This window comes from Brachyistius frenatus, unplaced genomic scaffold (genome assembly GCF_029030835.1).
Source record: "Brachyistius frenatus isolate BFR_SWC_R1_liver_20210118 unplaced genomic scaffold, ASM2903083v1 Contig_14, whole genome shotgun sequence".
NCBI classification, from domain to species: Eukaryota; Metazoa; Chordata; class Actinopteri; family Embiotocidae; genus Brachyistius; species Brachyistius frenatus.
This window is the reverse complement of record NW_027210613.1, coordinates 513,263-528,475: the sequence shown is the minus strand read 5'-3', so window position 1 is coordinate 528,475 and position 15,213 is coordinate 513,263. Positions and strand designations below refer to the sequence as shown.

Here is a 15,213-nt window from a genome sequence, read left to right as displayed (position 1 = left end):
CTCCTCCTCACAGGAAAAATGCTCAAATAAAATAATGAGTCGGTGCATTGTTCATAGATTACCGCTTCCCAACACATGTATAAGATGACTATAAAGCGTTGCCTGTGGCTAGCAGTTGTAACCATAAACATGTGTGTGGCTCAGAAATGAAACAAATCACTTGTTAATGTAAAAAAAAAAAAAAAAAACATCCCGTGCATAGACTTTAAAGAGAAACCCTTTTTAAACTGGGTGTTACACTCTTTTTTCAAAAGAGACTCATAACACGCAAACTATAAATTAGTGATCAGTCTCAGTGAAATCTCAGGGATGGTAATAAATCAGCATGAGTGGAGGAGCCTGACAGCTTATCTGCAACGGAGTCCAAAGTCCTGCTGATAAAAGCCGGCGCTCACATTGATAAGGTTAAAAAAAAAAAAAGCTCAAACATATGCTTCATTCCCAGATCACAACCATTAGAATGCTCACACAAATATGCATGTCCCAGGATGTTATTATTCACTTCATCATGCAAAAACAAAAGGACATGAAAGCATTTAAAGGTACAGAGAGGACTCTTACCTTGCCGTCTGTGGGTGACTCTCTCTTTCCTAGATGCTGTCCCATGCTGTTGAAAGACTGTAAAAAACACAGAGAATGAGTTTAAACTGGGAGAAGACTGTGAACAGCATGTTAGGTGAAGGTTGCATACTCTTCCTCATCTGAGCAAGATGAGTCAGAGGTGTGAAACTGTAGCATCAAACACAACGATGAAAACTCTGGGATGTTGCCTGGTTATTTGGAAAGTTTTAATGCCTGATGAATGATTTAATATTGTGTATTGAATTTAGTCTAAACTTTTTATATCGATTAAAAACAATGTGTGCATAATGAAGCTAGTTGGCTGACATGAATACATTTTTACTCGTCATGTTTTCTTACATTCTTACATGGTTGTTAAAACGGAGGTTTGTGGGGTGTCTTTGGGTGGGGTGAATGCTGCCCATCGGACTGAGGCTGCTTTAAACATTGTGGACTGAGGGTGTGGGAAGCAAAATAATCAATGCGAGATGTGATTTTAGGATTATTTCAATACATTACTGATACATCCGACTGCTGATTCTGATCTCTTCAGGAAACAATATTACAATCGATCTGTGTGAACACTGTATGTATCTATGCAAAGACTTTCCCTTATCAACCAAAGCTGTTCAAATTGCAGTCTTTTGGGCTTGTATTGCTGTACAAATGGCCTCTTTTTCATCTCATTTCTACCTGTGTGTATTTGGGACAGGCAGTTGATGTGCAGTCTATTAATATGAATAATGTAAGTAAGTTGTTCGTAAAGTATTAATATACAGCACAAGATGCCTCTTAAAATATAAAAGAGACATCTAGTGCTGTAAAATCAAAGGGGGGCAGTTGGTGTGGGGTGTCACTTTTTCACCTTTTTAATTTAGAACTGACAAAATACAGGAAAACAAGCACAACATGACCGCTGTTGGAACTCTATTGATGCAATAGGAACAAGTATGCACTTATGCTGTTAATCTGTCAAGATGGTTCAATTTAAAAACATACATTTCTCTGCTGTCTAAAATGTTTTTACCCCGTCTCTAAGGGTTCAGTGAGGTAAATACATATTTTGAAGCCAAATTGATACTTTTTTAAAGACACTGTGCTTTGAAGCCTGGAGTCTGGTATTGTGGCTGTGGCACCCTTGGTGTTTTGGAGACAGCAGTGACCATATTTGGACAAGCTGGGGAGGAGCGAGGAGTAGATCTGACTGAGAACCCGAGGACACTATGCCCGCCCACTTATACCAGAAACCTGACTGATCCCAGACCTGTCAATCAAACCAGGCAGGTCCTCAAACATACCTCTCTTTGAAGCCTAATTTCTAAATAATTATGGAATTATTGATGAGAAACAGTAAATTTAGTGAAGTACACCGTATCGACAAAAGTTTATGTTTTTTGTGAGACAAGTGGACACTTAAAAGGCACTTCCACATTGGCTTCACTTTTCAAACCCAGAGACAAAGTCCAATTTTGTAGATAATCTGTGGTCTGAACCCAACCAAACGGCTGTGTCTTCGCTCACACCCCTACAACTATGTGTTGTAGTCCTTTGTGCTGACGGTTTGATTATCTCTTTGGTGCTACACCCAGCCTGCTGTTGATTAGTAGCTGTGTTATTCGTGCCATCTTTGATGCTGATACAGTTCTCTGCAGGTGAGGATACACAACTTGTTAATGTGCTGCGGGCTGCCACAAATTAGTCTCATCCTCACATTTTATCTGCTGCTCTGCCGACTGATTAAAGGTGTTGTGGTCAGAGCAAAGTAGGGTTTATTTATCACGTAAAATGCTGCTTAATTGATTATAAATGATTATAAAAATCAATTGTAATAGCTTAGTTAATCATGCAGCACTAAAAAGTAAGACTGATATTAGTATTTCCTATGTCACAACATAATATACAATATACACAACAGCTGCAAAATGCAGATAGCAAACGGAGTAGCTCCAGCAAATGGGTGCACTGGTATGTCTCTGAGGGGTACCAACACATCCTGAAAGTAAACTCCTTGAGAACGGAAGAAGAGTAGAGTAAGGAAGGCTCAGTTCTCTCCAGTTAGAGGAAGTGAGAAATGTCTGTGAAACTCAAATCTCACACACATAAGTTGTAAAATCAACCAACAATTGCTTAAGTCATAAATACAAGAAATGAAGACCCAATGAAACTGTCACTAATTTATATACTTGAAAGATGTGAAAAATGAAAAGAAAACTGAAAGTTTGAATTTTGCATTAAATCTAAATCTCAGCCCGCAACCACCACTTTTTATTATTATTATTATTATTTTTTTTTTAAATGTATTTATTTTTTTTAAAATTTTTTTTTATCTCAAATGCCTTTCTAATTTGCTTTCAAATAATCGCAGCACACATGTCTGGCTTTTAGGAGTTTTTGCACCACCAGAAAAGGCTTTTATCGTCTTTGACATCTGAACTATTTCTTTTCTTTCTTTCTTCTGCTTCTCTTTATTTCATAAAGTGATATTATGTGCTGTGAAAAATGTTGATGCTATGCTGCAGTTTATTCTAAAAAGGTGTTTGGTAATGCGGTTTACTGATGGTCTATTGATAGTCCAGACTGGTGTTGGAATAGGCTTCCGGTGTCATGACTGGATTCACAGGCAAGAAACCAGCAATGTTAAAAAGCAATCTAAATTAATTCAAGAATGCAGAGTATGTCAGCTTGATTACATTTTAAATTCACTGAACCTCTCACAATTCTTACTCAGTCCAAGTGGTTTAACAGAATATGTATAAAGCCTTAAAACAATCTGAATAAACAATAAGGAAATCATACCAGTACAGCATATTAATGTTCACACACACATACACATGAGAAACCTCATTTGCCTCACGCAACAGTCAAGTCAGGTTAATCAAATATGAGCCTCCAGTGTGCCTGCAGTGAACAAAGATTACCTATTGAGAGGTGTTATTACATCCATTGTCCTCTGAATGAGGAGCACAGAGCAGCGCTGTTTGCTACGAGCAGCAGCTTCAGGCAGCTTGCTTCAGCTTATTAGGGAGGAAAAAAGTGTGATTAAAATACAGTCAGCTGGCAAATATCAAGATTTGAAATAACAGCAGTATGGTTAAAAACAAATACCGCAGCTAAATTGAATCCAGCAATTTGATGACAGAAGAAAATTGCATTTACATTAAATAATGAATGTCAAATTAAATTGAACAGTCTTTGGGCTGTAAAACCAAAACAATGAGCCAAAAGATCCTAAACACTGTAGAACTGAGGGGCACTGCAAAGTCTAATATTCCCCATTGGTTCATCACTAGGAGGAGCGTCTCATATTACACATCGCAATTTGGTACTCTGATACTACAAAATATTGATTAGTGCAGCATTGATTTTTGCAAGTTTGAGCTCAAAAACTTTTTGCTCCAAAAAGTTATTAAGCAGCTTAAACAACCAGACTCCTAGAAATCTGTCAAATAGCAAATCAACCAAAAAAAAAAAGCGAAAGCCTTTTTTGAGCCTGTCGGCATATTATCTGAATAAAGAAGAGGAACTGTGTGGTGGTTGGAAAACTTTTCTGAATTTAACGAATCATCTCACAGTCACATGTATATCCCAGACAATGTTAGCTGCACTTTAAATTGCAGGAAGCAATATTTTTGGGGGATACAATGAATGTTAAATGGTCCCTCCGCTTTGCAGTAAAGAGAGAATGCTCTGGTACCCCGTCCCCACGTTGTCCAGTCAGGAGCGAGATCAGTTCTGTCTGCATGCTTTGGGGTAGGCAGCAGAATTTTAATGTGCACCGACCTTGGCAGAAAAGGGGAAGTGATCGACTCTTGCGGTCCCAGGAAAGGTTTAACAAGGAAATACGCTGAACGAATTAAGTTGGCTGAAGAAAGAAAAGCAATGCGCGGCTGGCCTTTCTGTTTATTTCTGGCCAAGTGAACCTTAGTTTATTCTGCAGTTGCTGTGTACATATTTCTTCACATACTAGGTGTGGTTGTGTTTTTCACCCCGACAGCTAACACGACTGCCTCGACACTCGTCACTTGCGGTGAACTTCAGCTTGGTTCGCTGCATGGCGATAGCAGTGAAGCATGTTGTTAGCTCAGTAGCTGACATTAGCTCAAGTTGGTGTGTGTGGTGATGTTCGGGTGACATGGGGGAGGATGGAAGGAACAGAGGGAAGCACTAACTCCAAAAACAGATAGGAGGTTAGACAGAACAATGCTTACAACTCCTCTAACCAGAACAATCAAAAACAGGAACCAAAATCATTTCTGTCTAGTTTTCCACATGGAAGTTGCTTTTGATAGTGTACTTCTACTTCATCACGCCTGTCTGCAAACTCTCCACCTGACCTACTTTTATGACTGGTTGTATGACTATCATTTTTGTCATGTAACCATGTGTCACTTCCTCCCTTGTTTGTGATATCTGGAGTCGCAGCGAGTCAGGTGCGAATGTGTTAATGTGCAATTGTGTATGCAAATGTGCGGGGATGTGATTGGTAGGAGCAACATCCAAGAACCAAAAAGGGCTACGGTTAAAGAGGAATCCCTTCCTGCAGCTTGCAACCGCACTTACATTTCACCTGTAACTGTTGCCTCAAAGACTTATTGTTAAGTGAGGTGCTATTTCCTTTTACAACATTTTCTCCTGTTTTGGTAAATTACAAAAGGTAAGACTTTGTGTTTTATTTATTGATCTTGGTTTAGATTACTGAATTTATTTTCATACAGATAAAAGTGTTTGTTGTTTTGACCTTTTCTCACCCTAAGGTTAATCTTACATTTTCTCCACATACTCTTTTTTTGTAAATATATTCTCATTGGGAAATCTTCACCTATTTATTCATGTGGCTGCTTGGGACTTGGGGTAGCCGGTCCTTTGTCCCTAGACGTGGCATAACACATACAAGACAGTCAGCTGTTTCCATTTTAAAGCTAGTGGCTTCTAGAAATCAATTACAATTTTGAAAAAAAAAAACTTTCCAAGGGCTTAAAATTTCTCCACTTACTTATATATAAATACATTGAGTGTGTTGAATCATATCTGCTTGTGGTTGAGCCAAACAAATCCCAGAAAACACCAACAAGGAGCTACAAAAATAAGCTGAAAAACCTCACTGAATAAATAAAAAGGACAGTTACACTGCCGGTGGCGGTGCATTCAGTTGAGTGCAAGAAATTCCACAGAGGACTCCAAATGTTTGCTTATTGTGGTAAGACGTCGCCAGGATTCTGTGTGTCTTAATGTGAGGCCTTACAGCCCGTTTTTCCCTCTCGAACGTTACACAATCCGAGCTGAGATCCTGCAAGGACTTGCAAGAAAAGACCGTTGCATAATAGAGTGAGAAAGCGAGAGAGAGAGAGAGAGAGAGAGAGAGGAGGTGTGGGGGGGCAGAGAGGGTGTAATACAAGGCTGCAGTACTTTTTGACAAGAAAAAGAAAATCTCACTTGTTGGCTTGACTTTTGTTTTTCCTCACATATCCTCTAATCTAAAAATAAATCACAACGTGCGAGGTTAAGCCAACTTCGATCGCTCCTTTTCAGTTGAACACGATATACGTTTTCTGTTAACTGCAAGGTGTGCCTCAGCGCATCTCATAATTTTTTATAAATCATGGAGATGGAAAAAGCTCTTATGGTCGGATGGTTACAATCCGGCCAGCACCTGGAAGAATCCATCACCACTCAGCAATTACATCCGTCTGAGCTGTCCATTTACCTGAGGCTATTTGGAATCATTATCCTCATAAGCCGCTAATGTTTTTACATGGCTGAAAAGGAATGGGTCCAATTAGTCTTTAGAAAAAAAAAGACTGCATGTTGACGTTTTAAAAACAAATTCTACCATATGTCTTCTATTTGCAGCACATACTGAATTATCTCAGCTTTATTTTCTGTTCTTCATGACTATTGCTGGTATCAGCTTTCACACTTGAATGAGAGATCATCAAAAAGAGATTCTCTGTTTCAGAGATGATAACCAGTTCTTTTACATTTTGCATAAAAAGAGAGATATTTGACAGCGGACAGACTCCAGTATAGATGGAGATGCTCTAATGACAATATTTTCTACTGCCTGGGAAATGTTTTATCAACCAATAAAAAGACAATTCTCCTCTCTATTGGTTAAAAATACAGAGCTATTCATTTCACTGTGAAAGGGATATTACCTTCCTGCAACATAAGTCTCCCTGAGTGTGATGAGCTTTTTAGAATTCTGCCAAAAGGGAGAATGAATTACTCTACAACAAGCAAAGCAATAAAACTCTCATAGGAACAGTCAGGTATGGAAACAATAAGACCCTCCACATTGAGGCCTGCTTCAACAACTTGTAATGAGTATGTATGCTCTTTCATTTGGGACAGACAACTCTGAACAAATTCCAAAAAGATTCTGGGCAAGAGGATTTCACACCACTGAGATTGTTCTGTTTGACTGGGACTTCCTCAAACAAAGGGTTAGTCACCATAAAACTGATTTTTATAGGACCATGACTCAGAAAATATGAATGTGGGGAGCCAAGTAAACAATGTGGTGTATCCCCCCCTCCCGCCAAAAGAATGTCTGTATATCAAAATATTCTTACTCAATTTTCCCACAAAGGGTAAAAAAAAAAAAAAAAAAAAAATGTTTTGGGAGCATGAACTTCAATCTTGGTGAGATTTTGTTTTGCTATTGTGACCAGGGGATTTAAGAGGGTTTTAGGTCAGTGCATCTACAAATACAGAGGTCCCTGAGGTGCTGAACACAGCAGATGAAAGCAAGAAAAACTGTGGACAGTCAAAGTTGCATCATATTAGTATAGATTTATACATCCTGTTCTGGCCATCATCCCAAAGATTTACTGTTGCTATTCTAAAGGTCGTATATAGGCTGTGTGGTCTCCTAGACTGAAAAGCTTCTTTCTAAATTAGTGGTTCTCAACTGGTGGATTGCGACCCATTAATGGGGCATAGGCCATTTGTATTGGGTCGTTTAGGTAAAAAAGTCCCTTTTATTTCTACAGAATTTCTGCCAACCATTTATTTGACATTTCCTATGACACAGCTCACTTGCAGGATCCATTTGCTGCAAATGTCATCATGCCTAAAATTAGATAAATCTCCCTTTTTATTTAGTTCAACTAAAGTCTGTGTTTATATTTAATTCAAATAAATATTTCACGCAGCTCAATTTGATGTTTTTGAAACTGCATGAGCATCGCCACTTTAAACTTATTTGAAAAGCATTTTGTGCCTGTAATTCAAGATAGGTCTGCCTTTTTATTATAATGTATTTTTAGCCATAGTTGCACTTTTTGTTGTTTATTTAAAGTTTTTAACAGTGCATGAAGATATTGTAAAATAAATTTGAGTTTCTCCAAAATTTGGGTCATTATTAACCAAAGACTGTCCAAGATCATGCAAGAAACTGCTACGTCTGTACGTAGCAGTTTCTTCTGAAAACCTTTTTTGGTGTTTCAGCAAGCTTCCACTGACTTAAGTGGTGAACCAGATTCTCATGAATATGTAAGAAATTTCTCCCTGATCGCGTCTGTATTATGCCACAAGCAACAAAAATGTAAGTCACAATATCTATTTAACAAAATAGAAAATCCAAGGTACACACAAATGTCAATTGAGTTTATACATACTGAGCTGCACTATGGCGCTGTGTTGTAACGAGGTAAATCACTTCACTTTTGGATTACGAATAGACTTTGGATCAATTCCACATAGATGGCATTGCGTTGGGTTCCTGACTCAGCATTCCCAAAGGAAATTAATTTGCTGCTCAGGGCAACATTTTACATTATTATTTTTCATACTGACTAAATTAAAAAAAGTAGACTTTTCCTGACAAGATAAAACATTTTCAACCAGTGGTTATAACACGACATTTAAGACAAGGAAGCACGATTCTGGACAAAATGACAATCACGGTTTTCTTGTTTAGATTTCGGATCACGATTATATCTCTTCCAAAATAAATGTTTATTGCACCCGTTTACCTGATACAGAAAAAAACATAATACAAAATGATGTCGAGTTCTGCCTGCCTGCCATCTTATCAGCACATGCAACAGTGCCACCTCTACAGCTGTGTTGTGCACACAACAAACAACCAAACTATAATGTTATAATTAGTTACTTTGAGAAGGAAGATTGCTTGAACATTGGAGAGAGACAGCCTAGCTTTTTCCACTAAGCTGAACTAAGCTAATCAGCTACCGTATTGACATGAGTTATGGTATTAGCATTAAGTTCCTTGTAATAATTTCAACAAGCGAACAAGAGGCTTTGGGTTCATTCAGTTCAGTTCAATGGAGTTCAGTTCAGTGATGTCAAATAACATAAACAGCTTGCTTACACTGGTCTTGTCAAAGATGTGCTGAAAAAAAAAAAAAGGTCATTAATAATACATTTTTAAATAAAACTGTAATCAAAACGATAGGAAACCAATGAGAAATGCACATTATGAGTTAAACTGGTACAGCAAACTACTTGATCCCTCTGTGCTGCAGCTATCAGTGCGTATTTTAAGTAACATGTCCGTTTTGTGTCCATGTTATATCTCGCTGGCTCGGCTCACTCTCGCCACCGAACCACTCAACAAACGAGATAATACTCTTCTGTGGAGCAGTGCGCACAAAAGGCACATCCACCGTCTCTGTTGAGCCACGTCCTCACAGACCAACATGGTTCAGGATCACGCGAGGCCTATACCAGCGATGTACTCATCTAGTTTCTCTCACCGCGACATGCGTATTTGATTTGATTTTTAAAAAAAGCCTGCGTGGCACATCGACGCACAACACGCTGACAAAACCATTTCTCTGTGTGGGACGCCCGTGTGTCCGTCTGCCGTTGCTCGGCTCCTTTGTTTCGCTTAAAGTTCGCTCTTGTGCACACGAGACAAGAGCTTCTTTTAACCCTGCAGCCGCCCTCAGTGACCGACTCTCGCGGCGGAGTCTACCATGGTGCAATTACGTAACGAACACGGGGGCACGTGCACATACGTGTTCATGCGGGTCTGCGGGTGAAGGGAAGCGGAGGGAGCGATGAGACGGGAGATCCATAGGTACGCTCTGCCTATCTGGCAGTAAAAGTACTCCACTCGTGACAAGAGGTTTGAGGTCAAAGGTCAACATCTTTCCCTGAGGGAGAGCATCTGCTTGCACAGTGGTAAGTGAAGAGGAAACCCGACAGCCAGCCCGGTCGGGTTGAGGCTCCTCACTATTCTTTTCTCTCTCCTTTTCTTGCTTCACGTCTTCGACGGCTGCCTCGTAGTGCTAATCACTGAATAAGCAACCAGCTACGAGAGAGGAATAACATCACTGCTCCTGAACTCGCGCAAAAAAAAGAAATAGCACCAGATATAGAAATCTGGGGGTTGGAGTGGAAAAGTGGTAAAACGACAGCAGCTGGAGCCTGTCCCAACATGCAACACTGAATTGCTGCTCGAATGGATGTGAAAATGATTCTATTTGAGATCGAGTGTATGAGAACTTGACAAAAGATCAATTCCCTTAATATTGATGAAACGCACTTCCCTGAATAGAAATTCTCCAGTCATACTGTAGTTTAGAATCCATACAGCAGAGGAAGCTTGAAGAGCTTTTATGTGAAAACATTAAGACGAACGTTAGAATGCTCCTGTAAGTAAGGCAACATATTGTAGGTTGGTTTTTTTTAAACATACAATTTTAGGAAAACGGTCATAGTGTATGTTGGGCTGGGCCATGTGTCAATATTTTAGCGTACCATGATGTGAGACTAGGTGTCATCTTAGATTTGGGGTATCGTAACATTTTGATATGGCATGATAACATTTTGATATGGCATGATAACATTTTGATATGGCATGATAACATTTTGATATGGCATGATAAAATGGTGAAGCATCTCTGTGTCAGTTTAAAAGAAAGAGGAGCGCATGTTTACAACAGTATTGAAGTTTTCCACCTACAGCGGTATCTCTTAATATCACTCGTGCCTATTTAAAAACATATTTTTGCCATTTGGAATCCTTCATTTTTCTGAAGAATGAGCTGTTGTGAATCTAGTTGACTTTCTTTTTAACAACTGGCGCAAATTCACATCTTTGCGGGTGTGAAGAGCTTTGACGTAAAATATTCACTTTTTTTTTTTTTTTTTTTTACATTTTCGTGTCGTTTATGACCGTCACCACTCCTCCTAGATATGAACACCGGTTTAGTCTGAGCTCAACAGTGTGAACAAGTGAGGACAGTTGTTCGTGAAGGACAAGCCAGAGTTTTGTGAGCTTGGTGACCAGTGTGCCGTGACCGTCTGGCTGAACTACAGCAGCTCCAACACAGAGAGGAGTTTGCCCGTGGCTTCCTGCTGCCTGTCTAAAACACCAAAGTTGCTGCTTTCTCAGCTTTTTGCTCTCTCAACATGAACTTGTTGGTCCCAGAGTTGGCTGACTTTTTCAGATGAGCGGTCATTTCTTTGGCTGTGACATTTTCTGTCTTATTCTTGCACACATGTAGCAGGATGGGTGTGACTGCTGTAAATATATTTCTGAGAAAACAGCTGTGGGACTTTCTTGAAAGAGTATATGGCTCTAAGGGAATAATACAAAAATAAACAATACTCCCAGGGGTCCAATTCTGTGTATAACTAGTGCTCTGTTAAATCAAGCATATATTTATTTTGCTTTGTTACACACAGGCACCTCCTGTTACTCCCAGGGGTATCCAGATGTAGCCTGCGGCGTGCAACGTAAGCTCCACACTCCTCATCGGAGATGCACAGCCACTTGGGGGTTTGCTATATAATAATTCAAGCTGAAACATCTGGAGTCAGATCTGGAGGCAAAATATATAACTCTACTATCTACTGTGATCTCTATGAGGAGCGGACGGTTTGCAGGCTGCGACATCACGACGAGATATGTCGGTGTAACGTCGCGAGCTGACTCACGGCACCACGCCTCGGGCAAAACTAACACAACTATTGCATTGCCACGCAGGTGGTGTTCACACAGCAGGTAATGTGACTCGACCTGTCTGCCAAGAACAGGCGCAGACAGGAGGGGAAGTGAAAAAACAACAGGAAGTATGCGAGGGTGCGAGCACGGAAGTTGACTAACCTCAGTGTATCACCTGTAAGACACAGATGCATGTGGATGTATAAACTCAGCAAACAGAATTAGGACAGAAAAGGCTGACAGAGGACCAAACTTTTCACATAACTGACAGAAAAACTACACGTACAGCTCGATGGTGGAGGTGCAGCGTACCCATAAAGGCAAAGGAATGCCGAGCAAGACACCTGACAAGTGTGAGCAACCCTCTTGGCATTTTCTCCTCTGGTGTGTAAATGTGAAGGAATGCGTTCCTGTGGGCTTTCCAGCTCAGGTAGTCGCAAGCAAACAAAGGTTTTAAACTATGTGAAGGTTAACCTGCAGATGGTGGCATGTCACAATGTCAATACAAACATTGTCTGTATAGTTAATCATGCTTGAAATGCCACAAAATCATCCATCAGCAGTTTCTATCTGTCTCAGAAAATGAAACAGTACTTCAGTCATGTTATCTCACAGCGCTGCCACAGTGCTGGCGTAATATAAAGTTTCATGGTGCAACAAACAGCATGATACCTGAGTTTTTCATCATCTTGAACAAACATTGAAAAAGGTGAAGATTAAACTTGCATGTGATTCGCATCAAACAAAGCCAGAGGTTGTCTTGCACCGTGTTTCCTGGTTAGAGAACTTTCAGGACGGCAGGCTTTAATAAATCAGTGCAGTTCAGACATAAGCATCCACTCGTGTGTGAGTGCTTTATTTATAGCATGTGCATTGCAGTAAGTGAGCATGTCATAACAGCTTTGAGCCCCAATCTCCCTTTTTTATATCAAACTAACAAAGTGTAAAAAAAAAAAAGAATATATAGAGATATAGCTGTGAGCTTATGATTGGATCTTGAGCTGATGCTCTCTTCACAGTGTAGTGGTGAGCAGCTGTTTTCTTCATTTAGGCCTACGGAGTCTGTATGGCTTCTCTTGACAGGCCTTCAGTGTTTTTATGTAAAGTTGGGTAACAAGTGGAGCTTGCTGCAGACAAGTCATCGCTTAGGATGCAGTGATGTAATACTTCATTTCCTCCAGGCTGGCCACTGTATGTCTCAGCGTCCTGAAAGCCTGCAGGCCTTTCTGTCCTGTGGTCAAAACCAAACTGCATCATCGTAAAACCTGAACCCACGAGACAACAACGCTACCTTTAGGAAAGCATTTTCAACAACACTTCTCTAACTTTAGAACAATTTGTTCAAACGCAATACAACCAAAAACATTGGGGGTACTGTTAAGTTTAGCAGAGCCCTAAAGTATGGTTGCAATACTCAATTTAAAATGTCTATCAATTCAAACGTGACAAACGTTGGTGCACGTGTCCATGCATCCACAACTTAAACATTAAAAGAGTCTATTTAGCCTACTGATAAATTCGGCCTATATATTATCCACCTATCAATTCTAATATTTAATATATTTTAAAATGAATGGCTGCTTTCCATGTTGGCAAGCCCCACTGCTACCAAGAACAAACTGAGGTTTCCGGTCGCAAAGTGTTAAAGTATTGTTTAAAAAAAAAAAAAAGAATTTCATTGGGTTTAAGTGCTGCTTGACGACGTGTACACCAGCCGAATCGTAGATAACCCTTTAATGATGAAGAAGAAAGCAATACTCTCACTTAAAACAGTGAGTTATATTGCCAGTAAGTCAAGAGGCGTTAAAATGCTCAATTTGTTAACTGTGATTGGAGCGCGACGGGAGGCAGGTGGTGGTTGTAGTAGTGCTGCATGGTGGTGGTGGTGGTGGGGGGGAAAGACACTGCAAAGCACATGACAAACGCGGTGACAGCGATGTTTTAAAAACAAACAATTACTCCGTTTTGCAAGTTAAGGAAGACTCGAACGATAACGGAAGTCACATTCAGAGCATACTTTTCCTCGGCACGTTTCCAAACGGGTGTCACGCACTGTAAACAAGTCGACGTGGATAACATGTTTACTATAATTACACCACGTAAACCTGCGGCGGTGGAGGGAGGGGGGGAAATCAAATCAAATAAAATAAAGCGACAGTAACGTAACGTGTGTGTTTAAATGTCTTTCCGCTGCCTTTCTTTACATTTTTTTGTTTTTTTTTTGTAAGTGAATTAAACCAGTTCCGACCGTGCACACATACCCTTCTGCGGTTAGTCTGTGTCAAATGCATCCACAGCTGAGCCTCGGACTGGACGTACCCAACTGTCAGTCTTCTTCCGAGAGGTGGTCGACGGTGGTCGTCAGCAGCATCGACGACAACGACAACGACGCCTTCTCCCCCTTTATGGTGCGTCGTTGCCGTAATCACCCAAAGTGTGTCCGTTAGAAAGAAACAAAACAAACACACACAAAAAAAACAACAACGTGTCGGTGCTTCCTGATTTAGGTACAGTGGTGATGCTGTTGTTTGTAAGGGGTGGGGCGGAATGCAGCTTTCAGTGCGCCAAGAAATGTACGCTTAAAGAGCACGTTGGTGCACGTCTGTGCATGATTAGTGGCTCGTGGTGCCACTGCAGGGAGGGTGGAAGAAACGTAGTGTTGTTGCGATTTCAAACAGGACCTGACACTGACAACAGCAGAAGGATTAGCTCACTGACGAGTCACGCAGCAGCAGCAGCGGTTGCGCAATACCGGGCAGCCGTGCCTTGCTCAAAGGCGTCAACAGGTTAATCAGGAAGGGACACTCTTCAATCGATCCTACTACACCCCCCCCCCCCCCTTAAAATGAAGTCGATCATGCTCTCATTCCCAGAATACACTTCTCCTTCTACATATAAACTATCATACCTCAAGATGTTCACAAGCTTCCTTTAAATAAGTGGGAAGTCCACATTTCTGGAGCTTTATTGAATGCCTACTGGTGCTGCATCACAAGAATCCTTTATATAGCCTACCATTAGACCTCAATGTACCCCTGAAGGAAGGCAAAACATCCTTTTAATTGAAGGTATCACTCATGAAGCCACAGATGCCTTGATTCCCCATTAATTTGAAAAGATGAAAATGACACCCCTTAAAAAAAATGTAAATCTCATTTCTCATTCTCACTTGATATTTATCCTTCCCCTAAATCTAAATCCATTAAACATATTTGACAGATCACTTAATCACCTGAAAGATTCATACAAAAAAATAATACCCCTTGAGGTAGAACCAATTAAATCTAAATTAAGGGGTTCATTTTGCGGCCACAAATCCCTAAATTTCCCATTTAATTAGAGTAATAATTTCAAAGATTTTCATCTAAATAAATGTATGTTAGTCACTGTCACAATACACAATGTTCACCAAACTTGTGGCATATTGAAAGCCTTTGTATTTGTAGTACGGACTGATAGATATTGGAAAGGTCACAAGCGACGCAGCGTTTTGACGCGTACTTCGTCATCCAGCAGTGGTTGTTACACCTGAGAGGGACGCAGCTCTCTCTTCTACTGCCAATTGACTGAGGGCACACAGGTGACACTGTGGATTTCTGGGAAGTGAAGTTCAAAAAGTTGCAATGACCGCAGCTGCAATTGCCATTTATCGCCATAGGTGCCGCCAAAGATAACTGAACAGAGATCTCCAGGATTGTTTCTTCAATTTTTACATAACAGTGGGGGTGTGAAGC

The 15,213-nt window shown here is 40.3% G+C and overlaps 1 protein-coding gene across 4 annotated transcripts in view; it reads right to left on the bottom strand.

Moving 5' to 3' along the window:
* LOC138617786 (myelin basic protein-like) overlaps nucleotides 1-14,038 on the bottom strand; it is a 46,663-nt gene extending 32,625 nt beyond the window's left edge. The window contains exons 1-3 of one of the 4 annotated variants that reach the window (XM_069693057.1): nucleotides 13,741-14,033; nucleotides 3,480-3,575; nucleotides 562-618 (exon numbers count right to left, since the gene is read on the bottom strand). In XM_069693057.1, coding sequence (XP_069549158.1) covers nucleotides 562-606 — 45 coding nt within the window. In that variant the 5' untranslated portion in view covers nucleotides 607-618; nucleotides 3,480-3,575; nucleotides 13,741-14,033. Of the gene's footprint in view, nucleotides 1-561; nucleotides 619-3,479; nucleotides 3,576-13,740 lie in introns of all 4 variants that reach the window. The other 3 variants (XM_069693058.1, XM_069693056.1, XM_069693059.1) reach the window with 3 other exon arrangements.
* Between the last annotated feature and the right edge of the window lie 1,175 nt (nucleotides 14,039-15,213).